This window comes from Oenanthe melanoleuca, chromosome Z, assembly GCF_029582105.1.
Source record: "Oenanthe melanoleuca isolate GR-GAL-2019-014 chromosome Z, OMel1.0, whole genome shotgun sequence".
Classification (NCBI taxonomy): domain Eukaryota; kingdom Metazoa; phylum Chordata; class Aves; order Passeriformes; family Muscicapidae; genus Oenanthe; species Oenanthe melanoleuca.
In genome coordinates this window covers 44,409,291-44,435,272 of record NC_079362.1, presented here as the reverse complement: position 1 = coordinate 44,435,272, position 25,982 = coordinate 44,409,291, and the positions used below count along the sequence as shown (strand labels likewise).

The following is a 25,982-nucleotide window of genomic DNA, read 5'->3' as shown; positions in this document are numbered from 1 at the left end:
CAAATGAGGGCTCTGATTTTTAATTTCTGGCTTAATTTCTGACTGAGATACACAGTTCCTGATCAGTTGCAGGTGATTGACCTACCTTTTCTGAAGCTTTTCCTGTTTGTAAGGATGTTTCTGTTTTTCTGTCTTAAACAAGTATTGTGAAAATATCAACAAATATTTCATATAAAATTATTGACATAGCAATATAAGGAACTTTATAAATACCCAAATTCTTCCCCAGTAAACTATGAACAAATGCTCTAAGAATATTTTAGTATTTTTTTTGGTGTTTCTTATCTGGAAAAATTTGTATTTATAATGCTGTCTGGTTTCTTTTTTTGTTTCATTATATTTACCTTTGTTTTTTCAATGTGATTTTATTATCTGAGTGCTGAACAGAGTGATTTGCTTCTGCTGCAATTTCTTCAAGGACTTAAAATCCATGCCATCTTGTCCAGGAATTAGTTTTTTGTTTTTGTAAACATTTTTTGCTAATGTTTTAATTGTATTTCTAGCATTTTATTTTATTTCAGTAGGCAACTTATCAAGTGGATTTTATTATGCTTTACATGACTTTGTGCTGTTGAAATACTACCTACCTCCTTTTTAAGAGAAAAAAAAAAATCTAAAAAGCTGTATCAATCAAAGCATTAATTAATTCTTTAAGACCTACTGAAGTGAATATTTCCATTTATTTCACTAAATGACTGTCAGAAAGAGAATGCAGTTCTAAATTTGCAGATTCAACTGTATGTTATATAAGAACTAAAGTAATTTACAAACTAATGTCATAACAGTCCACAAAAGAAAAGGACTAGGCTTGCACCTACAGAAGCCTTTGTCCTTCCTGCACTTGATTATTTCTTGCAGCTGCAACAATGGCGACATTCTTAAGTTATTGTTCGAATTTTTCTTTCCATGTGGAATTATACTTATCCATTTTAAAATGGGGTTTGGACTTATAGGCATAGATGTCATAAATATATAAAATATTTTAGAATCAGATGTGATACATTGTAGGCAAACAATTTGTTATAGCTTGCAATAGTTTATTAAAACCAGAAGTTGTCTCACTAAAGCTGATTTGAAAGCATTGTTTATATTCCTCCAGGAGAATAAATCACAAATGACACCATCTACTGAGGAGCAGTAACTAAATTAATTTCTCTTTGTCCAAGAAGTGTCACTATTTAATTTACACAAAGGGGTTCTAAGTCCATTGACACTGATATACATGAACTGTTTTAATAAACTGTGTTTTAATAAAGATAATACTTTCCGCTCCCAGGAATATAGATATTCTAGAAGAAAAAGAAAAAAAAATTAAAAGGAAAGAAGTGGGAGCAGAAGCAGAAGTGTCAAATTCAGCTGTGAGAATAGACAGACAATAATATAGGTGAGTCAGGGCATTCAACTATGATTTTGGCTGATTTATAGCAAGGCATTATACTATCATTTCAATCAACAGGTAGGGGGAGCAGCAGGGGTCTAATACCCTTGATAATGAGAAATAATTTGTATCTCCACCTCATCACCGTGATACTGAATTTGGTGGACATTTATGTCTATTTATTTATTATTTATTTATAAAATTCATAGTGGACAGGAATGTACTCTTTTGAAATAGTCAGCGAAAGTTAGATCCCAACATGTTTCCACTGAATTCCAGTTATTTAGTAATATATAAACACATTCTTTATTCCATAAAATTAATTTAAAATTATGACATTTATCACAGATTTACTTTTTAGTTCTCACTGTGTTTCCAGACTGAAATGCCCTTTCCAAATACTAAGAACGATGGGATTTTTCTGTTAAAAGCACAATGGCTGGCACAAGAGACTCCCACTCTCTGCCTAGCATTTCCATGTGCTCTTATTTCTCATCCTTTAAAACTATATTACGACTACAGTGGATGGAAGTGTTTTTGGGACCTGGGACTAGGCCAGGGAGCAGTGCCTCCTGCTTATGCTCAGGATGAGGTTGTCACCATCTCCCACTCTCCAGTGAGAAGAGAGGTATTCTTATCTTGCCATTCTTGACAATGAACAACTTTGATAATGCTTCCAAAAGCACTCACAGGACTTCCATTTCAGATGCTTCTCTTCACTGCAAGTCACTTCCAAGAACTGCATTGTACGAGTGATCTGGAGGCCTGGCTCTGCCTCTGGATGCGCAGAGGTGTGCATTGTCCCTTTCCCCATACTGTGTGCCTGAAGAGTGCAGCTTGGCTAGGTGCAACAAGCCTGCGTGGAGCACCATGGCAAGCCCTCACAGAGTTTATAAAGCAGGTGTAGGTGCTTCTGAAAATGCTGTCTAGCTCGAGTGATGAGTGCTTGTTGTGATGGAATTAAATGCCAGTGTAGCATGGCTGCTTTCGAACAGCTGTGAGTGTGCATCTCCGTTGTGCTAATTTGCAGCACACATATGCAGTGACTGGTTCAGCCTGCAGAGAAGGATCATTGTGTTTGGATCACATTGCTCATGTTGTTTAGTCTTTTGCTGGCAGAGCCTAATAATTGCTAATTACTGTTCTGCTAGTGTTTGTAACACTGAACTGCTAAAGTACATGACTTTTATCTGGGTTCTAGCCTTTTACTCTCCAGCCAACAGACACACCAGCAGGCTGGAACAGGCAAGATTTAGAAGTGCTTTTCTATGCATCACTTACAATCTGATGGGAGAGAAGAAAACAGCACTTGTTGAGAGAATCCTAATTAGCCGGCGTTTGACTACCAACTGTGCTCCAGAGAGGCACGATCAGGCCCAAAGAAGCTAGAAACGTTTTTTCAAAAAACAGGCCAACATTGACATTCCCTCTGCCAATGCTTTCCTCTCTTGCCCCCATTACTGCTCGCCAATTTCTTTTCGGGCTCATTTCCGCGGATGCTGTCCCGGGGTTACGAGAATCCCGGTCCCTGCCAGGCGGCTGCTGAGGCGAGACCGCGGTCCGCGCAGGGCGGGGAGGACGAACCCCCACGCCCGTGGCCCGGACCGACGCGGCGGGGCGCGGGTGCCCATCGCGGGGGTGTCCGCACCGGACCACCGCTCGGTCCACCGACCGGACACGCGTGTGCGAGCGCTGCCCGCCGCAGCCGGCGGTGCGGGGCGCTGCTCCCGGGGCCATGCGGCGGCGGCCTGCGGCGGCCTCGCAGCCCCGCGGCGGCCACGGCCCGGGCACCTGCGGGGCGGGGGCGGCCGGAGGCGGCGCGTCCCGCCTGACGTCACGGCGCGCCCGCACCGCCGCCGTCTGACAGCCTCCGCCGGACTCGGTGCGGTGCGGTGCGGGCAGGCACAGCGCCCCGGCTGCGCGGCTCGGCTCGGCTCGGCTCGGCTCGGCTCGGCGCGGCGCGACTCGGCTCCGCTCCGCTCCGCTCCCGCTTCCTCTCCGCTGCGCTCCGCTCCAGCGCACTGCCCTCGCCATGTCGGTGGCCGGGCTGAAGAAGCAGTTCCACAAAGCCACGCAGGTACCGAGCCCTCTGCCCGCACGGGGGGCGCGCTCGGCGGCGGCCGGCGTGTGTGCGGGCACGCACCCACGGGTGTGCGCTGTGCGGGGTCGGGCGCGGGTCGCCACTCGAGTGAGCGAGTGCGGGGTGCGCAGGTTTGCGCGGATGCTGTGCCCGGGCGTGGGTGATGAGCGGGCGTGCGAGGGGCCCGCACGGGTGTGTGCGGTGCGGGAACGTGCGCGGGGGGCGGTGGGTGTGCGGGGTGTCCATCTGCGGGGGCCGGGGCTTGCCGGGCCGCCGCGCCTCCCCCGGCCGGCTCCGGCCGCGCTGCGGCAGCGGGCAGGCGCTCCCGAGGTGCGGGAGCAGCTCCTGGGCTGCCCTGACCTCCGCGCTTGGAGCCCGCGGGGGCGGCTGCTGGAGCAAATAACCCCTACCGAGTCTGCACTCCGTGTTTCCATAGGCGTTGTTTTAGCCTGACTTTGGGAAAACAGCAATAAACGTGACCTTTGGGAATGGGCAACAGCTGAAATCCGAGTAATGATGTTTGGGTCTGTTGCTTTAGGCATGGTGTGATATTGCAGGAAGGTCAGGGTGAGTGTTTCACCAGTAGTTGAGTTGTTTCATAATGCAAAATCTGTGTGTTACAGTCTGCAAGGGTACAGTTTCTGACTCACTGTGCTTTGGGGCTGAATCTAAAATGGTTTCATAGAAGTCAGAGGAATTGCTTTGGATCTAGAGAACTGACACCAAGACCCATGCAGTGTTTTGGGGTTTTTGTGTTTGTTTGTTTTTGATTTGTAACTAAATGCAAAATCTCCAGTCATTTCCTACTACTTGCCATTGCAGACATCTTCAGGTAGGAAGATGGTCTTGGTCCGTGAAAGCAATCTGTAGATGCAGGCACTCAAGATACATTCAGGTGTTAGACTTTTCAACATCCATCATTTCCCTTTCATATGCATCTCATCGCCTGAGCACTATGGGGAAGTATTCCCTAAAAGAATGATCCTTAATCGAAGTATTTGTCTAAATTCTGATTTTCCATACTTTGCAGTTATATCAGTACACCCTATAACTCTGAATGCCATGGTTTTATGCCAAGTCCTGCATGGGTGCATGCAGGCACCGAATAACACTGTCGCAACTTTCATGCTATGTTGTGCTGCATCATTGGTAAAATAAGCCTTGCAAGAAAAAGGCTGCACTCAAAACAGATGCCATAAGGAGCAAGTAAGGGTGCCTGAGCCCATCCAGCAGCGCCCATCTGCTGCTGCTTACTTTGTTGTTTCTCCCCCTGCTGCCTATGGTGCTGTGAGAAGCACAGGAATCATCATTCCTGCAATGAGTTCTGGTACTGAAAATAAGAATTTCAGTGTCTGTACTGTCCATGTTTAAGAAGCAGGCAAGCTGAAGTTCACTTTTTTAGTACTGCAAGTCTCTGTTCTCTGTTATTGTAATGAGAATACATCTGCAGCAGCAAACATCTTCTTTTGAGGGAGCATGATGTGAAAGGTCTGTGCATGCTGTTTTGTCCTTCAGATGACACTCACACTGATTGTCAGCAATACTGTCCTTTAGAAGGAAGGAAGAGTTTTAGCTGTCTAGAACCTAAATATTTAAGTCTCTGATGCCAGATTTAGCAGCCTAACATCTGATGACCCGGGATTTTGGCCCCAGCCTTGACTTTCACAGTTTGTTTTCATGCACACCATGAAGACAACTCATGTATGAGAATGAGTCACAAGTATGTTGAAGACAGATCTGCTTATTGGCTTGTTTGCATTATAAGTGAGAAATCCGCGACATAGTTGTGCTGACCTTGCTATAGGGAGTAATCCTTTTGACTAGTAATTAAACCCCAGGTGAAATACAGATTGACGTTGCTGGCATGAATGAAGCTTTCCAGATAGGACCAGAAAAATGGGAAGTTTAAATAATTCTAAATTATTGATTTGGTTCTTATTCATGTTTATTTATATGATGCGCTGTTTTAATAGAATCCTAAGACATATCAAGAACACATCTGGATTGCTTAATACAATGTAAACATTTTATTTAATTTCATTTATTGTTTTCTGACTTGTGAAATGTCAAGCTACATGACAAGCTGCATGAAGTACTGCCAGTTTAGAAGCCATGCTGAAGAACTTAATGCCTGTCAACTTTAATGGACCAACTGCGACAGCAGTGAGTCATTGAAAAACAGGAGGATACTTTGCACTTTCTGGAATGAGTTGAGTGTTCACCCTTTTGCCTTTCATAAAAACTAACGGGTTTACCTCTGTGCAGCAGAGAAATAAAGTTTAGAGAAATCTTCCTGAGTTGTAAAAGCAGGATGAGTCTGGATGTTCTGACATTGATACCAAATTGCAGGACTGTATTGTTAGACTGACCAGTGTGGAGTGGGTTAGGTTATTCATGTACTTCTAGTACCCACAAAGCACCTAAAGAAGGAGAAAATGACCCCATTTAAATGTTAATGTGCTGCTGCAGATCTATCATACATCCTGAAGCTAGGAAGATCTATAGAGTGTTTTTCCAGAAATGGGCAACAAAGTACTGTGCAGATAGTCCCTTTTTCTTTAGGCATGCAGACTCCTTTGCCAGTTCTGCTATGCCAGTGTGACCAAGAGAATATTGCTTCTTACAGGTTTATGTACAGTTTTAAAACTACCACAATCACTTTGAGTGATAGAGATTTGACAGTCTGGGGCATTTAAAGAGGTGTTTTAAAATAGCATGAGCTTTGTTTCCACATGACTGCATTCATTGCATAATATGACTCTTGTGAGGCACAGTCAAAACTAAGCTTTCAGAAAGTAATAATTTCATAGGGAAAGAGATTTTTAAAAATTCTGGGAATGGTCATATCACATGATGTTTCATTTGACTGACATTTAAATAACAGTATAGATGTGGTGATTTTAACCAAAAGCCTGTAATATGGCTTATTTTCTACCGCAGTATTCTGCTTTTATGATACATCATGATTAAATCTGTCTGAACACCAGGACCAAATTAACCAGTTTATACAGTTTTATGGAGAAAAATGTTTGATATTGAAAGAAACATCTGAAGAAATTGCTTCCACTCTACTCACCATTTTCAGTACCTTGCCCTTACTTTAGGTGGAAAGTACTGTGCTTCTGTCTTTAGCAGGGTGACCTGTGAATGGCACAGCTAGAGAATGATCCTCTGGTTAGTAAGAAACAAATGAGACTCCTGCCTAGCTATGCTGCTGTTCACAAGATTCTGTGATCTTCCTGGGGATTCTGTGCTGATTCAGAGCCCATCTACACAGGTTCTCTTGTAAAAAAAGAGAGTATGTGGGTTCATCTGCCTGTATGTTTTTTTTCATTCCTTGGTCAGAAGTATGTAAAATGTTTTTCACTGAAATGTATGACACAATGCGCTCACTAAAGAAACTGCAACTAACCAATTTTTACTGTTCTCTATTGATATCAATATTTTCCTAAATCTCTGGCACACTGTGTATTCATAATATGTTCCTGACTGTCCTGCAGTGTTGAGTGGGAGCCCTGTGTACTTTTCTAATGATAGGACATCACCTGTCTTTTCCAGCTGGCTGCTTGAAGCTGGACTCACACTGAGTCTGCTTTTCTCCTTCAGTGTATCCTCACAGCCTCACCCACCAAATAATGGTCAGCTCCTGTGCATGTAAAGGGACATGTGGGAGTTGGTCTGGAAAGCTGGGCAGCGTTACATTTTTCATAGTGCGAGTGCTGCGCCATGTGTCACTCAAGAGGAATTTAATGAGCTTCCTTCTCCTTCCTTCTCATGTGGAGTGGAAACCTGTGAGCAGTCTGAGGAGGCAGAAGGAGAGCCTTTTGCACGGTGATGTGGCTCTGAGGATAGTGCCTGAACAGGCTGCTAGAAACCTCTGCCCGAGAGGCATGCACCACCGGCACTCTGTTGGTTTCCCTCAGTGTGGAGGGCTACCTTTTGAGATCAAGGAAAGGGAGCAAATTTTTGATCTGGAAATAAAGCCTATTTTTAGAAAAAAATGCCTACTTAGCTGCAGAGGGAATTATTTCCACAGCAGGTAGGGAAATTCTTTCTGTTTGTGCACTCTAGCTTGATTGCCAGATACATTATTCACATTTGGCATCATTCCCATGCGTCCTTTTATGATATTACATAATTGAAAGGGTGAAAAATTGACTTTAATCTAAATTGCCCGTTAGTTGGATACTGTGTAACCCTTCTGAGTTGTTGAGGGCTTAAACAGTCTGCCCCAGTTTCAAACTCTGTTTCTAAATCTGATTGGAAGAACTGCTGCTTTGTGTACTAAAATGATACTGGCTTTTTTTTTTTTTTTCTTTTTTTTTTTTTTTCTTTTTTTTATTTCTCAAACATCTATTACCGTAGTATCTTTGCAATTGACGGATAGACTTTCCATTTTCATGTATGTATGTAAAAGCTGGAGCACTACATGACACCCATCTCTAGGTTTTCCCCCAGTGATATCTGGAGGCAGAGAATACCCATGGATGCTGTGCTCAGAACACAGCCTGCACCTGATTTTTGTTTTGTGTCTTGACTTCTGTCTTAATTGTTTCACAGCAAGGAAGAAATGGATGGTCTTGGTCACTCATGCAAATCTGTCTTTGAGTTTTAAATGTGTCCTCATGACTAGCATACTGATAGAAAGCATGCTTCATAAAAGTGCTGGAGCAGCATGACCAATTTTAATTGAAGAAGATTTTGCAGAGGTTATTGCACAGAAAATTATCTAGTTTTGTTGTAGCTCCTGGTTGCCAGTGGAGGTGCTGGGTTGATCTGATGTATTTCTTGTGAAAGATGAAGGGTTGAGGGGCTTGAGCATTGACTGTCATGACCTAGTAGTGTACCAGTGAAGGCATTGGCTTTTAAAAGCTCAGCAGCAGGTATGGAGTTGAAAATCTGCTTTGCAGGCCCCAAGGATCTGCTGCCACTCTGTGAGTACATCTGAAGAGAAACTGTGTGGACAGCATTTAGTGGGACGTGCCCTGATGATGAAGCAGACTCGTGGCCATCTTATCAGTAGAAGTCTGTGGTATGGTCTGTGGTATGGCCAGCCAAAATGTCCTCCAAACATCTTCTTTTAGAACTAGAAAGTCTTCCTTCTGCTGCTTTCCAGAAACTTCTGTGACTCTGATTCTCAGTTTCTTCTCAGGTAGTGGCCTCTGATGGACAGTGGTGGTGCTTATCCTTTCTTAAGTATATGGAGATAATCTGATGAAAGAAAATGGAACTACAGCATGATATTATTGTGATGATGTTTGCCACAGCACAATTACCTTGCTTTCAGTGCTTATCTAATCCTGCATTTAATCTTGGAGACAAACTAGTAGTGTTTTTGTAATCTGAGGTTATAGCACATCAGAGGAATACATCCAATCTGTCATAGAAGTGCTAGGAGTTAAAATTAATTTTTTTTTCTCCCAAATCAAAGAAAAAAGAAGCTGATATTTACTGTGCTTGTATTTTTCATAAGATTTCCCTTTATGGAAGCTCTACATGGTAGAAAATGAGACCTGCATGATAGAAAATTAAAAATTAGAAGTAGTTATTTGAAATTCAGTGTATTTTCAGTTTTTCTGTATATGGAATCACTGTGATGGACCTGGACAGAATGATTCTTGGGTATGTAGTTGCATTTGATGCAATAGCGATGATGCTCTTCTGTTTGTAATGGGGGATATCTTTAAAAATAAACATATTTCAATTTTTTTTATTCTGTAGACTGAAATTGGACTGACGTAATTGTTGCAGCATCATATGGTTCACACTGAGTGCAGCAGTTTACTCTCACCTTCTTTGCCCATCATCATTTCTCCACAGAAAGGGAGTGCTATTTGATCCCAGCCAAGGTGCTGCTGAGGCAGCAGCAGTATAACGTTGTGGTTTGGTGTGACGCCAGAGGACCTTCTGAAAGAACAAGAAATTCAACCACTCATTTGGCTATTGCACTTCTTACTGGAGGAGGGGTGGAGAATTGAATGCATATCTATTTCAGAGTAGATAGGTGCCACTAGTTGGGGTCCTTGTCAGCATTGATGTGATTTTCATCAGACTGTGTTTTGGTCCTGTGTTCCTTGGATTTGTTTTCATGTCAAAAGGGGATACTGTGCTGAATCCTTTGTAAGCAGGCATTCTAAAATAGAGAAAAATATTGGCTTTTTTCTCCTCACAATTCTATGGCAGCAGAACACTACACGCTGTTAAAATGTCTGCCTCCGTCATACTTTTTGTGGATTTCAGTTTTTAATAACTTTTTTATTTTGATGTTTTTTATAACTTGTATTATTTATATATCAATTATTTATATATCAATTGTTACTCTTTTTGATTGCCTAATTTCCAGTTTCTATAGGCTGCAATGAAAAGAGTTTATCTAAACATTTTGATACAGGGCTTGTTTTTTACGTTTGTGTTATGAAATTCAGTGACTGTTATGCAGAAACACCAAAGACGCTGTTTATCTTTCAATTTAAAGTGTCCTTAAGGGCTAGACATCACTTTTGTTCTGTGCCTTTGGAAAAGAGTGCAGCTGCAATAAAACAGAGTGGTAGGGGAACAAGTTTCAGTAGAGATAAACACTGGTGGGGGGGGATTTCTCTAGAAAGAAAATTTTCCTTTAAATGTTGTTGATTTAGTCTTTTATGACTTCCAGTAGACTAACAAGATTTGCTCTTTTAAGCAACACTAGACAGATATTTTTGCTGAGTTCTTTTCCAATCTGTGCACTTTTCAGTTTTAAGATATGTGCCAGAAATTCCTTTTCATGTAAAATCAATCTAGATGCAGAAAACCAATTAATAATTCATAAGGTATAAATGTCAAAAATAAATGGTGTTTGCCTTTCCAGATGAGTCACTTAGAGCTTGTCTGCCTTGGAAAGTTATGGCGTCGTAATCTAGGGGCTGAATTGGAAGTGCTGCAATTTTACAAGTATAACTCTGCAGTGGATGGGTTTCTTTCTGCTTGTAGAACAGCTTTTCAGCTTAATTGTTTTTGGGGATTTTTTTGTTGTTTTTTTTCAAAGGTATCAGACTAAGATTCATTCTTCCACTGCAGTGGAATTTGTTTTTGTTTTCTACTGTTTTAAAAGGAATTAAGAACTTTTAAAGCAGAGCTGTGGCATGAAGAATGTTCCAGCCAAATGCAAACATTTTTTTAGGAACCAGAATGTTTGAATGTGGAAATGTGCCTTGATGGGCAAAATAGCCACACAAGTCCACATTTTATTGGCTAGACTCGATCATCCAAGGAGCCTTTCACTAGTATTTACAAATGGAAGTTTGTCTTTCAGGAAGGGTGGTTGGGTCTTATGTTTTTATTTGCAGTCTAAATTTGGGTTTTAAATATGCACATAGTATTCTGAGGCTGGCAGGGAATCTTCCTTTCTCACAAAATTGCTGAAAGACTTATTGCCAAATATGAGGCAAATTCACTACTTTTAGAGGTGGATATGACTGTTGCAAGCAGTAAACATAATGCCTTGCTTCTAGATTGCCATAAGTATAAACAGGTAAAATACGAAGCATGGGAAGATGTAATTGCTGAAAGGTGAGACAAGCTTTGGTAAATTATATAAATCTTCAGCTTTTTAATGCAAAAAAGTGTTTTTTCCTCTATCAAACTTTTTCTGTTTTGTTTCACCTATGTAGGCTGCTGCAAAATGAGGCATATAGAATCAAGAGTTAAGCTTTGCATGGTAGGAATGTGATTTTCTTACTAGAGAAAGAGCCAAAATATACAAAACATAAAATATCAGAAGGCAAATAACTTCTTTGTTTTACAGTATCATTATTCAAAATATGTAAGTCAGGGTGATTTTGGACCTGTGACTTTTCAAAGGCTTGGACTGGCATGTTAGAGGAAGGCTTCACTTTCATGACCAAAAATCTGTAACACTTGAAATAGAATAACAAAACTCTAAGCTTCTGGAAGGTATCCTGGTTTTTTATTTAACAGTAGACTTGGGTGGGAGTAAAATACTAGAAAGGAAGTTGAGTGAGGATGAAAGACTGGAGAAATCCACAACAGGAATCATTGAAAACTGAGCGGAGGCAAATTGTCTGCTCTGGTATGTATGGGTGACTGACTAGAGGGAGAAGGAATGGCAGATGTTAGTGAACAAAGCTAGAATTTCCTGTTTCCTGCTTTATTAGCCTGCTGTTTCTAGGATTCCAGTTCCTGATCTGGACACAGTGATTATGTGTTTTGTTCCAGCCCACCAGGAAAGATGGCTGTTCCCAAAACGCATACAGCTTTAAGTATCACCAATGGGTTAACGAGGTCAGCATGAGTTTGCTGGTGTCCATCAGTATAGGTGGTAACGAGGGAAAAAGCCAACATTGTGTCTAAGATGACAACCCCAGCTGTTGCAGATTTCCTGTCTCAGAGAAAGAATAAGGAAAAGGCAATACTTCTCTGCTGCTCTGATTTCAAGGTAGTCTTTTAACAAGAACTGCTGGCCAACCACTGAAAAATAAGCTTTCCATGACTTAGTGCTTCTTCCTTTCCTTGGGGAGAGTTTGCTGTTCTGAGTAGACTGACAGAGCCTTTATGCTTTGTGTGTGGAAAGTTTCTCCAGCTCTGGCTGCCAAAGGTTCTGCTAGGTTTTGATCAGCCAAGTCCCTGCATCAAACTGGTGACTCATTCAAACAATCCAGTGAAACTGCCTCTCCTAGGCAGAAGCTGAGCTCTGGGACTCCCTGCAGTGCCGTGATGTACTGGGGCCCAGGGTGCTGCCAGAGACTGAAGGTACCCAGCCAGGCTGCAGAGGCAGGATGCAGTGACACATGCTGGCTATGCAGATATGTGGCTTTTTTGGATGAAATATGTGTTGCTTCTCCATAGCCCCGAAGGATGGGGAGATCCTTGTACGTTAACATGAAAAAGCATTGCTGCAGACTCTCAAGGTGAGTTTAAGTATACCTATAGAAAAGGAGCTATCCTTCTGCTCTGTGTTGTTCAGTGTCTTAAGTGAATGTCTTAAGTGACTAAACCACCTATATTCACCTTCATCAGAAGAACATAAGTCTCTGAACATGCGTGCAGTTGTGGCGCTTGAGGTCTGGAGTTTTGACAATAGAAACTGGGGTTTGGCTGTCTTGTTTCTTGATGCACAACCTGAATGTACTAGCCAAGAGAGGAGATGAGCATGCTTGGGTTGAGCTTCTGACAAGCTCAGTTGTGGGGCCTACTGGTTCCACTGCAAAACCTGTTCTAATAATTAAAATAAGTTCCTGGGATAAAATCAAATTGAAATGTCGATGGACTTCTGTTTGAAAATGTCTGCCAGACTATAGGAGAAAATTCACATGATGCCCAAGGCCTGGCCTTACACTCATTTCTTTTGGGCTGATTTACCCCTATCATATTAAGACCACTTCCCAAATTATGTATTAAAACAGCTATAGGGATTTCTAGCAACTTTTTTAAAATCCAGGCAGTCTTCTTAAGCAAATTTCAAAGCTTCTCTAGAGACATACCAACACGATGCTTATATATCCTCTTCCTTGTAAAAGACTCTCTCTTTTCTTCCACAGTACATTGGAGCAAGAGAGATTTGAAAATTTAATGAATCTGCAATAAAGCAGCCTATTCTAGTTCCGTATTTTTCTCATTTCTTATTTGCAGATTAACTATGTGCATGCCCAGGGAAACTTCTTGACCTACAAACAGATTGACTGCTGTAGACTTTTTTTCCCTGATTTCCTCCTGATATTTCTTTAAAACCTTTGTAAAATATTGTTACAGTAAATTTAATTTCCTTTAAATGCTATATTAATTTTCTTGCAATAAAATTAAAGTCGGGGAGGTAAATTAAGCAGCTGAGGGAGAAGCCATGGTTGCTAAATGAGCTGTTTGTTAAAGAATGAAGACCAGATCAGGAGTATAAGTAACAGCCTTGTAGATGGCTGAGACAGCTGGCTCAGGGCTAGAAACTTAGGGCTTTCTGAAGCATGTGATGGAGCAAGTAACAGGGAGCTACAGCAAGTGGGGAGAGTGGGATGAGCTGTTGTCTTTGTATGCTGTGTTTTAGCAATTCTATTAACAATACACTAAGGACTTAACAGAAGAGAATGTGAAGAATAATTTATTTGCCTATTCTCTATGGCAACATCATGTATGTAGTCATGATACCGCAACACACCATGTTTGTATCACTATCAGAATTAATCAGGTGTCTGGTATGCCCATTTCCTGGCCTAAACTCGCTGCTGTTCCCCTTGAGAGTGAATGGCTTTGTGGTTATAGGTTTAAGATGTGAAATACTGAAGCTAAGAAGCATTAATAAGCATGGATGAGGTCATGCCTACTTGCTCTTTAGTATTCCCAGGTGAGAGTGCTTTAAAAAGCTGTTGTCCTATTTTTGCTTTCATGGTCTTGCCTTGGAAGTTACTTTCTATACACTGAAGAAGAAAGTAGTAGTCATTTCAGGTACCTGTGCTGAGCTACAGGGAAGACTTGAGAGAAAGGTCTAAGAATTCTGTCCTATCATAGCACAGATAAACCTAATTCTCTGACAGAATATCCTAGGGAAGAGTGGAAGTGGTGAGGGGGAAAGATAAAGTATGTTTACAGGTACTTTGCTTCCTTCCACACCCTTCCTGAGCCTGTGCCAGCAAGAAAAGGTCTGCAGTGCGCCTTCTGCAACCATTCCTTTTCCCACATCTCTGCTGCAAAGTAACTGACTAGGAGGGCAGAAAAGTGACTTTTTGGTTTTTTTCTGTGCTATTGTTTGACATCTGAGGAATTTCTGGCAGGGTTTATGGGCTTAGTTTCTGCAGCAGGTCAGGGTGAGCAAGGAGCTGAGACTTAAGCAATTAAATCATTGTTTCTATTATTGTGACTCCTTGGCTCTACTGAAATAATGTATTTGGTTAGCAGGCTGGAAAGGTTGGGATTTGTTCTGATACCTTGCTCGTTTTTAAACAGCAAGAGTTATGTCATTAACTATTGCTCTAAATTATATAACAGTGTAGCATACCTCTTAATTCCTTAATGTAATATTTTAAAAGGTGGATAAATCAGTTAAGGAAAGTAGAAAATATTTATATATTATTGCAGGTTTTGCAAGCAAGCAGTGCATAATCAAGATTTACAAAAATTTTCCCAGTATTTTTGTTTCCAAAGGAGACTTGATACAAATGTGCAATGGAGGTGACCTTGTTCTTAGTATGAGGCATTCACTAATGCATGTGGCATATGCCTTTACTCAGCAGCAAGAAAACATTCTGCAGACTAAATTCTGCGGATCTGAGTATTTTTGCTCGTTTATGTTAAGCATTCAGAGGTCATTTTTAACCCAGCTTTTAAAAAAATATATTATTAACAGTGTTTTAGCAGCATATAATACCAAACATTAAGGAGACATTGCAGAATCCAGATGTTTTAAAATCAGTAATGCAAGAGCAAAAGCTAGGGTTTTGTTATAATCACATGGTTTTAAGACTTAGGAGTTTTGAGGGGGAAACAACACACAACAGCAGACAAATGATAGGCACTGCAAAGACCATCAGTAATTCCTCTGAGCCATTTTGTCTTAGAGTTTACCTCCTTTGAGAGCTGTTCCAGTTTAAAATGTGTTCCAGATCTTTGACAGTGTGTGACTGTGCCCCTCCCCCTTTCTTTCTTTCAGACGGAGTGATGTAGCAGCTGACCTGAACTTCTGAGGCAGTGTCTATGTTGTAAAGCCACACAGTGCAAAAAACTTGTGAAAATTGCAGGAAATATTCCAGTTCCAGATGAGTTTTTCTATGTCATGTGAATATTTAAAGTTTTGTTTGTTTGGGTTTTTTTTTTTCCCAGACAGCTGTGAAGAGCTCTCTGTTCAGCTGGTGGGTTGACTTGAATTTTAAATTTAGCAAATTGATTGGCTAACTTCCTTTGCAAGCAAGCGGTTAGGTAGATGCAAGAAGAAAAGTAACATCATCCGCAGAGAAAATAAATCATGTAGATTTATGGACAAAGAGGGCTGTGTTATAAGAAATGGTGTAATAATGAACAGATGTGGCAGAGCAGGCTTCTTTACCTTCATCTCACTTTAAAGAACTATATTGTATTTTCTGAGGTACAGGAAACACGGGACTTTAAAGAGACCAGGATGGAACTCCTGAAACACTCCCTGTGATCTCTTGTGGTCTTGGCAGCTCTGTTGGTTTGCTGTCTAGGAGTGTCATCTTCAGGAAATCTGAGGTACTGGGTACCCTGCTGCAGCACTGATAGTTCACGTCTCCAAGGTTTGGATAATGCAAACCGGGAGGCTGGTGAGGAACCACTTCTGTATTCCATCAGGAGTTTTGGTGCCTGCCATAGCTGGCCTAAGGAGTGAAGGATCCTTAACCACTTACTTTCTGTGCACCTAGACATAAGCTAAGCAATAGATAATTGTAGTAACCAAGGGATCCACACTGGCAGTGCAAGCTTTGCTCAGAGTTCCTTTCCCTGCTTTGCGTCACTTTTGTTTCATCACAGTGCAGAAGTTGTGACAATGGGAAAGCTGCTGCAAACCCATGAGGAAACTGTGAATTCATGATCTCAGGATATGCCAAAGATGGTACCTGTTGTAGACATGGCCCTGAAGGCAAGTGTCTATTTATCCTGCTTTTTTGCTTTGTATTTCTTTGTGTTTTGCTGATCTGAGCCATTGCTCTTATACAGCAAGAACCCAATGACTAGAGTGGTGTGTGATCTTGACTGATGCTGGTCTTGCTGAAGATACATACTGTGTAATTCTGATTTGCAAATTTACCCAAGTGTGCAGTGCTAGTGAGTAATGATACTGCCATACCTGTTTATTGTCAGTGATTTGAAATATGTTGTTTTAAAACCATACTTTGCAGACAAAGATAGACCTGTGATTTCTCCTTGACATGACAACTGTAATTTTGCTTTTGATCAAGTAATCAGTGGGACTGGAAGATCTGATGAATTTAATCTATGCTTAACAGGCGAAGCTCATTGTAGAAACTGAAATATTTTAGGTGAGTATGGGAAGACCCTGCATTCTGCATCCTTCTGAAGAGTCAAGAACATGATGCCTCCTGACTTCTGGAAGCTTATCTTTCCACATGCTTCCAGTAAAGCAATGCACTTCATCAGAGCCATATGCCATGAATTTTAATCACCTTCAAATTCTTTATTTCCACCACAACCTGTTTTTGGTGTGTGGTAGGAGAAAGACATGTATTTTTGCTATTTTTAAGGCCTTATATTTAATTTTTTTGAAGAGTTGGAAGATTTAAATGAAGAAAGAGTAGTTAAAGTAAGTTAAGAGTAGGTAAATTTTCAGCACTGAGTTCATCATAATTCATCATTTTTTAAAAAAATTCAGCTGTTCAGCTACACTTCCCAAAGCTCACACAAAAGCTTGATAAATTGTAATAAATACTGTTTCTCATGAATAATACTTTAATCAATCAGGGAATTTATAGTTTTGTTAATATAGGTGAGTGGCAGCCATTCTGTATTTAAACTTATTGGTGTACCCTCTATTTAATCATGGCTTTGCTCATATCAGTATATATCTGTCAGGTTCAGTAAAGTCATTGTGATCTCTGAAGCCTTGCTTGGTAGGGGCATGTGCATGGCAAAACTTTCAGGCTGCACAGACTTTTGAAGTTTTCAGAAAGCACTCTTCGTTACAGAGACCAGTCATGTAAAGTGGATAGTTTGTTTTTTTCCTTTAAATCTTCCTAAAGCAAATGTCATCCATCACTGGTGTACTTTACTGTCATGCTGTGGAAAGGAAGCTTATCTGTACTTATGCAAATAGCCTTTGTGAGAGTTCTGTTCTTTCTGTTTAATGTGTTTCTAGGGCTGTTACAACTTTTCTTCCCGTAAGACCTAATGACATCACTGAACAGCATTATAAGTGATCTTCATCCTTTAATATGAACTAATCAGTCACACAGAATTGTCCAAGGAGTAGACCACAACCTGAATAACCTCTGTTTTTTCAGTGGACTGTTCAATGGAGCTGCATGCAGCAAGGTCCAAGATCATGTGTCTAAATAGCAGAGAGGTTACTTTGCCTTTAGACTGCTAGAGCTGATGCTGCAAATAGCTGTAAAGACTTGTGTATCCCAGTGGAATCCTACATATACACCCATTCTCTTCCTGTGTCCTAACGACTGTGAGGGCAAAGCCAGACAAAACTAAAATAGCAGACACTTTATTTATGCACTTCCTTCAGACTGAACATTATATACACTGATATGGTATGCACAGTTTTATAACTTGATTTCTTGAGTGACAATAATGAAAAGTAGCTGTCCCCCTGAGACTAACACAGCTTTAGCTTTTAATATTTGTCTGCTTCTGGGGTGACATATATGTGGCAATTACTCCTCTTCTGGTCCTGACCCTCTATCAGGAAGCTCTTATGAGCTGTATAAATACATTACTTGTGCTTACTTTTTTACACTATGAATATATTTGGGTTTATAGCATTTCTCCGCCCACATAACCTGAGTTTTTCCTGCTAATTTCACGTACTCATTCTCTGTGGAAAGATCTGAGAGTCAGTCTTTGCTTTTCTGCCTTTGGAGATGAATTTGAATCTTGAATCTGATTAGAGTCTCCCCATAGACATGCAAGCCTTTTTCATTTCATGTTCTGGTTTACTTGTCCTCGTGGAAGTAGCAATGAAATTATTGTGGTGCATCCCCATTCACATATCTGTATATGATTATGTATCAAGCAGTCCCAGCCATTAGGGTTGTGAATGTAATACTTAGACAAAGGAGATACGTAATTTTATGTGTAAGACCATATTATTTATGTATCAGCATAGGAGATATTTAGATATAGACACCCTACCCCTGGTAATCTGAAGTTCCTCTTTAGGTGATGAAGTGGTACATCAGAGAAAATGACTAGCTAGCTATTGTTACTGTCTGACCAATGCAGAATATTTGAAAATGGTGCATCCATTGTATACATATGTGTGCTGCAAACATAAACAAAAGGGTAGATGTGGATAAGAGATCATCAAGCTTTTTGTAGCAATCTTAAGCTTGAGCATTCAAATCAAGGGATGAAAGTGCCTTCTGAAGTGATAATTAATATTTTATGTTTTATATCCAAGTAGTAAATCATGGTAGTTTAATGGGACAAGCAGTACTATTCTGATATATATTGTAGTCAGCTGTGAACATTTAAAAATCTTGAGGTGGGCTGTTATGATAATGAGAGGCTGAATTAAAAACATGATTTTAAAAAATTACACTGGACTTAGTTTGTATTGTTCTTGATTTGAAACTTTGTGTGTTCATGATTCCAAACCTTTCAAGAAGTGCAGGGGCCAGGTGTTTTGTTTAAAGCTCCATTAAATAGATACTTTCAAGTAAATTTTTTGCCTCCAAGTTCTGATGCTTTTATGAAAATAGTAAATAAAATTGCAAGATTTCAAAGTTAAAAAATCACAGACATTTCATAATCAAAGTGAATTCCTCCATAGACTGAATGTAGTATATAGTGTTTTCTTCCCAATGTTGGCTTTGGGATAATGACTCTCCCAATAAGTGATGACAGCTGCTCTTTTTAAGTCTTTCCCTGAAGATCTTTCACCCCGTTGATCACCTTCCTCTGGACACACTCTAATAGTTTGATAGCCTTCTTGAATTGAGCTCCCAGAACTGCACACAGAACTTGAGGTGAGGCTGCACCAGCACAGAGTAAAGAGGAGCAATAATTTCTTTTGCCCAGCTGTGCCTGAGGGACTCCAGGAACACAGTTGCCCTCCTGCCTGGCAGGGCACTGCTGGCTCGTATTCAGCTTGCTACTGCTCCAAACTCCCTTTTGTTTTTCCATGAGGCTGCTTTCCAGGCTCTTGTCCCCAGCTTGTAACACAACCTGGATTATCCCATCACAGGTAGAAAATCCACCACTTTCTCTTGTTCAATTTCATGTAGCTGATCATTGTCTATGTCTCTAGTTTTCCACCTCTGAGGAAGTTCACAACTTTTCCTCTTTTGGTGACATCAGCATAGTTAACATACTTTCAATTTCAGTGTCCAGATAATTTATAAAAACATCAAAGAGCAGTGGCTCTAAAACTGAGCCCCATGAAGCCTGCTGGTGACTGTCTGCCAGCCTGGTGTGACGTGACTTACTGTAAGCCCTACCCATCAGTCAATTTCTCACCCAACATGTTATAGACTTTCCTAGCTGTGTGCTGGACATTTTGTCCAGCAGGCTACTGTGAGAGATGGTATATTAATCATGCATAAGGAATGCTTTAATTAAGTGCTACACATCACATCCTTTCCATTATATAATGTGTTTTAACTATTTATATCTACAACAGAGTGTGAAACTTCTTTAGCCAGTTCTTTAGACTGTTAAATAAAGTTTTCTTGAGTCCTCTATAAAATTTGCATTAAATCTCACCCCCTCTAGTTCCACTGTGTAGATTGTTTTCCCATGTCTGAAACTGCAGAGATGACTCACTGTGCTGGGTGATAGCTTGACCCCAATGAAGTAGTTTTATAAAAACAAAAGTATTCAATTTTTTTCTGCAATGAGAGACAGATAGCTGCAGATATTCTGCCTGTAGGCTGTTGTTCAGTGACAGAGGGAAAGGGAGGCTTGAGCAAAAGAAGGATCACTGTATGTATCACCAGTATGGAAATATTATCATGTGGCACTGATAAATGACTGTGATTGCTGTATTAAAAACATGCTGGGATTAAAGCCATTATGAAGCTCTTAAAATTAAAATGAATTGTAGAAGAAAAAAATTGCTTTGCTGCTTCTATGTGAATGGCTTCTTTTGGCAGAGGTCTGGAGATCAGGAGTCAAGTCAGTTCCCAGGCAACATTTAGCTGTGTTATGGCAAATATGCAAAGTAGATCTGTCTGAATGGTTGGTGTGAAAAAAGGACAGGAGTCTGCTCACGGAGTGTTACACATGCTGGCCAAAGAGTCTGAAGCAATAATGAGTTGTGAGTAGCTTGCAGGGAAGACCAGGCTGCAGAAGGCTGCTGAGCTGTGTGGTGTCATGGGCGTCAACACAGATCTTCAGGTTCTTGGAGGATGCACAGCCTGGTCTTAAGGTACTGTGCAGTTAACAAAAATAGGAGGCTTTCTGAAACATTCAGTTATGCTTTCAGATTTTTCATCTAGGTTTAAGGTTTTGATTTAAGGCTAGGAATACAAAGGTAACATTGAAGTAAATAGAAGCTTGTGGCATAGATATTTATTCTCAACATATCAAACATTTATGTATAAGCACTTTCTCTAGCTAAATTAATTCCAGCTACAAAAGACATGCGGACATTTTAACTTCTTAGTATCCTAATTTTTATTATTAATTTATTGTAATGTATAATAGAACTTCTGTTTTACGTTTTTTAGGAAAGGAAATACATTATTTTTCTAACTCAGATTCTGCACATTGATTTTCTTGGAACATCAATTCTCAAGTAAGTTCTTAGGCTACTTCAGATGTCGTAAAGAATATTCAAAACCCAAATACTTCAAAATTTGGTGAGGACATGAAATAATGTATCCAGTGATGATGCCAGCTATTGTGATTGTAGAAGGAACAACTCTCTGTGATTCTGAGGGAAAAGATAAGTCTTAATGAAAGGTTTATAGCATCTTTCACTACTAAGAGATAATTGTACAATAGTTAAAGCCTTGTTAATCTTGTGGTGTATTTAAAGCACAGATACATTCAGGAGATTAAGTATGCTTTATCATGTCTATGTGAAATACAAGTTGACTGTTAAGTTCCTAATTCAGCATTTCTTCTTCTTTTTGCTGGCGGAGCCATTGGCTGATTTTTCTTGTAGAGGTGGTTCTTGCTAGTAAGTAATCACTTATACGGGAGTAATGTTTTAACACCATCTGTAGAATGGAGCAGTTTTGCTAAGAAATAAAAATTTTCACAAAATTTTTGGCAATTATTGATAAACTGCAACATTTATCTGTGAGATGTACAGGATGTAGAATGAAGTTTGAGATTTTGATTGGGGAGCAGAAGTTTCCATTTGTGTTTCATGCAGTTTGTAAGCCAGTGTTTCACTGATTTTCTGCTCTCTTAAGCAGCTTCTGTTTCTTAGCAATTTAGAGGTGAAAGGCTCTTAAAGCCAGAATGGCCTCCAGTGATACAGCCTGCTTGTGAGCAAGTAGGGGTGTAGTGTTGGAAGAGCAAAGGAGCTTACCTTCTGAAAAATTCTGTCTCTGCTTCCACAATTGCAGAGGGCCATATCTTCTGGACCGTTGCCTGGAGTCTTCATGCTTCTGCCATCAGCAATCAGTTTTGGTTCAGATATCCAAATGAGGGACCTCCTCACCATCAGGGATGCAAGTGGCAGCAGAATCACTGTTGGGAGGAAAGGAGAAGGCTTCATGGAGTGTCACTCTGGAAAACACTGTTGTCAGGAGACAAATCAGGTCAATGATGAGCACTGCAGTGAGGATTAGTGGACAAGGCTGGTAAACGAAGCCTCATTGGCATTTTAAACCAAGTAACAGTGTTCATGTAAATAATGGCTTTTTCATAAAAGCAGAAAAAAGACCTTTAAAATTTCTGTTTCCATTCTAAGCTGACTAAAAGGGCAGGACAAATATTCTGAAAGACAAATACTGGGATTAAAAAATACATTTTTAGAGTTGTTTTGAGGGAGGAAAAAGGCTGATGCATTTTCAAATGAGGATGCAGTCTTTGTAGGAACTTCTGACATACCTTTAATGTTCACACAAGTAACTGTAGGAAATGGTAATAAACAATTAGTTAAGAAATGAGTAATGTGTGGTAATAGACAAATACTTTTGACTGTGCGGTCCAACTTACACCAATAACAATTGGTCTTTCAATAACAGTCTTGTTTTGTGTGATAAGAGTGCCTTTGTGACATGATGATGGCTATCTGACACATATCAGGCTTTGACACAGTCAGTGATGCTCATTATCAAAATGGCACAGCACAGCTAAGCCACAGTGAACAGTTGAACTGCATGTTCTACTCTGCAACAGGCCCAATCCAACTTAATATGGTAAATTACTTTAAACTTCTTTTGAGTACTCTGCAGAATCAAGCACTGTCAAAGGGGTTGTTCATTGTTTAAGGCTCCACTATTTGGAAGCCTATGAGGAAATATGAAGAAAGTAAATCTGGATGGGAGATTCAAGATAACTATGTTTTGTAGGAATGGCATATCTAATTAAAACGTAAATGGAAATACTTTGCAGAGTATTTTGGATGTTCAACAGCATCAAAATAATAATGACTTCGTAATAGAATTGTATATAGAAAAGGCCATATAACATTTCAGTCATTTCAGATATTTCATCAAAATACCTAATTCTCAGTGTGGATACTTGAGATGTAGGTAGTTGCTATGCCAAGTAGAGGAATGATCAGTGAACTGAGGGTGAAATGAGCTCTGATTTATGGCAATCTAAAGGTAGAGGAACACTAAAAAAGGTCACCACATTTGTCACAGAAGTTAGCAAATGAGACAGTAAAATAAAGTACATTGATTTGTTGGCTTTATGGGCAAGACTATAAAAATACGAGCTTTTTTTTTTGAACTTTGGCATTTGAGAAATCACTGCAAAAGATACTCAGTAGGAAAGCCAATACTGACTTGAAATTCTCATCATTATGGTAATGATCCCTGTCTGTGTGACATTTCAAGGTTAAATTTCTTTTAGGCTTCCCCAGAATATTGCTGATTGAGTCTTCCACTGTTTTTTCCTTTCTGCTTGCTTGTGCAGACATCACAGACGTTGGAAAATGATGCCTGTTCTGGTACTCCCGTCAAATCTGTGTTTCCAGAAGAGAGTGTGCCATGTGTTGGAGTCCCAGAGCATATTGTTCCCCTGTGACCTCTCCTTCAAAGAGGCTTCACTTACTTTCAGCTCTTGCTTTTGTTTATCTCAGCCTAAGGAAAAATTCTCTGTGGAGAAGTTTGTTGTTAGACTACTTTTGCCTTCCTTCCAGCAGAACACTTACTTATTTAACATTCCTGTTCCATTCCGATATATTTAAAATGTCCACTAAAAGAGGGACACTCAAGGAACTGCTGTCTTGTATTTTTCTGTTCTGTCTTTCCTTTTAACTCCCCGAATGCTAGTCTTGAGGAGGCACTAAAAAGTACTGATTAGCAGGAAACATGATATGCTAAGAGAAGAAAAGTCAGACTTTTTGGGAAGTCTATCTAGACATAAAAATGTTGCACCAGAGCTGACTACAAGAGTGGCTGGTGCTTTGAACAGCTGTGTGAATTGGGGCTCCCTGAGGGAAACAGTGACATGGTCAGTGTAAGTGAGTGGTTCAATATTATTTTCCATTCAAGCCTCACACTCTTGCAAAGGCAAAGAAAGTTAATAGCACTTTGCCATTTGGACATGGCATTTTCAGGATGCAGAGAAATATCTAGAGGTCTTTTATCCGTGCTATTCCTTGACCCGTTTTCCACTGATAGCTTGGAAGCAGAAGCACTTTGCAGGGAATTTGCAGGTACACAGGTTCCTGCAAGGAGTCAGTAAAGAAAAAGGAGTTATCTGCAATACTTTGCCTCTTTTTGCATTTCTGGCAATAAATGGATGAACACCATATTCAAGACTATATTTTGAAATTAAAATACCACTTTTTCAGTGTTAAGTAGTCAATTAATTTTACATGCATATAAACAGAAAGACTTATTAAAGTCTCAGCCAGAAACCTTGGCTCTGATTCCTGCTTAAATGGCGATTACTGTTGTGGCTGACTGTTGGGTGACTAAATGAGGAACATCTGTGACTAAAGGTGCAAGATGGTTTAAGTTAATCTTGGATCTGTAGGCTCCCTGTCTGGGTTTATTGTCGGTTTACATGATGCAGAGATAGAGGATAGGAAGGAGCCATTGTTATTGGATCAGAGCTGATTGATTCTGTTCATCCCTTCAAAAAAAAGTAGTACTCTTTGTGGCTGGCTCAAGCCAGGATGCTGACAGAAGAAAAAAAAATTGCCGTTATTTTTCTAAGAGGCAGAAGTCATTCAATTCCTGATGATCTGTACTTAAATGTATTTCTGCTGTAAAGAGTTTGTCAGCATCCTCATTTCCAGACAAATATGCTGTTGGGGCTGTGTCAGTAGCACTAATTAATGTGTTCTCTCCAGCTAGGAGTTACAGCAACTATGCTGAAATCTTTTAAACTCATTTCTCAAAGACCCACATGGTCTGTTTTCAGGGTGTTGAGAAGCACATCAGTGTTGTTAGGAAAGTTTTAAGCATAGGACCTTTGATGCCTGCAATATCTGTGCTTGTATAAGATTTATTTCCTGTGTCTTGCATTGTGAGCACCGTTTTGCCTGTGTTTGGTGTGAGGTGAGGCAGCAGGAAGCAAAGGCTGATCATTGGGGGAGTGGCAGTGCATTCCCTGGCAGCTGCTTAGTGACTTCAGCACAGCATTAGTTCAGGGCCCCACTTAACAAATTTCAGTTACCATCAGTTACGAGTGCGGAGGAGAAGGGGGGGCAAGGGAGACACACTGCACCCTGTGTCTGGCCTTTTCCAGTTGATTTAAGAGTATTACAGTGGTTATATAATGCAGTGTCCCGGGGGGAATGGGCAGCAGATTGTATGCAGGTTGCCTGCTCAGAGAAATTCTGGCTTATAAGCTGTTGTTGGGCAGCCTTGTCCCCTACCCTCCTGAGCTGATCTATTGTCAGCTCACAAAGCAGTACAAGCTACTTTTCTTCTTCTCTTTTCTTCTTCGAATTCTCTTGATTTGTCTGATAGGATTTTATTTAGTCACAGGATATGATAAGCTCTATATGGCTTATCTGTAGGTTATGTAATAATGTCCCACGAGCACAGGCTGGGGTCTCGGTTGGTCGTGGGCTGGCTGGTGCTGTAGCACTATTGTTACAAGCCATATTTAATCATTTACTTAGAAACAGCCCATCCATTTCATATGATCTGTATAAAAGATACTAAGGACAGCTCTTAAGATGCCAAAGCATCTGGAATAAGTCCTTTTTTCCATTTTTTCCAAAGCTGTAAAGCTACATACGTAGAAGCTGAAAAGGTGATATGATGAAATAGTGGTTGTCAGTGTTTTGCCATTCCTAAACTTTTGTGTACCTTGGTAAGGCCCATTTTTAAATATTCAAGAGCATAATTATTACCAAAAGCTGACACAGTATTCAGTAATAAAAACCTGAATTCTTGAACAGTTGTCTTAAAGATCATTATTGAAATTTAATCCTGACAGGATTTTTAACCTGTTTCCTTTGTGCTTTATGAGCACTGCCCTTTGACGTTGATAAGAAATCTGTTTAATTAAAGTGAGCTCAAATCAGATATTGCTGTAGGTATCTACAAACTTTGTATTCCTTCTGCAGTTTATATATCTTATTTTCTTTATAAAGCACTGTTTTTAAGGCAATTTCAGTATTTCCTTGAAGTATTCAAAGACTGCTTAGAAGACTTTTGCTCTTAATTAAAAGAGCGAACAATAGACATGGGAAGAGAACAATAGGTATTGAATGATATACTATTTGAATGCTGTTTAAAGACATTTTTCCTTCAA

General features: G+C 40.2%; 1 protein-coding gene across 1 annotated transcript in view; it reads left to right on the top strand.

Annotated features, from left to right (window-relative positions):
* Nucleotides 1–3,239: 3,239 nt before the first annotated feature.
* The window catches only part of SH3GL2 (SH3 domain containing GRB2 like 2, endophilin A1), an 89,852-nt gene continuing 67,109 nt past the window's right edge, over nt 3,240–25,982 (top strand). Inside the window, exon 1 of the mRNA XM_056513475.1 lies at nt 3,240–3,455. Within this exon, the coding sequence (XP_056369450.1) occupies nt 3,411–3,455 (45 nt within the window). The 5' untranslated portion in view covers nt 3,240–3,410. The remainder of the gene's footprint in view (nt 3,456–25,982) is intronic.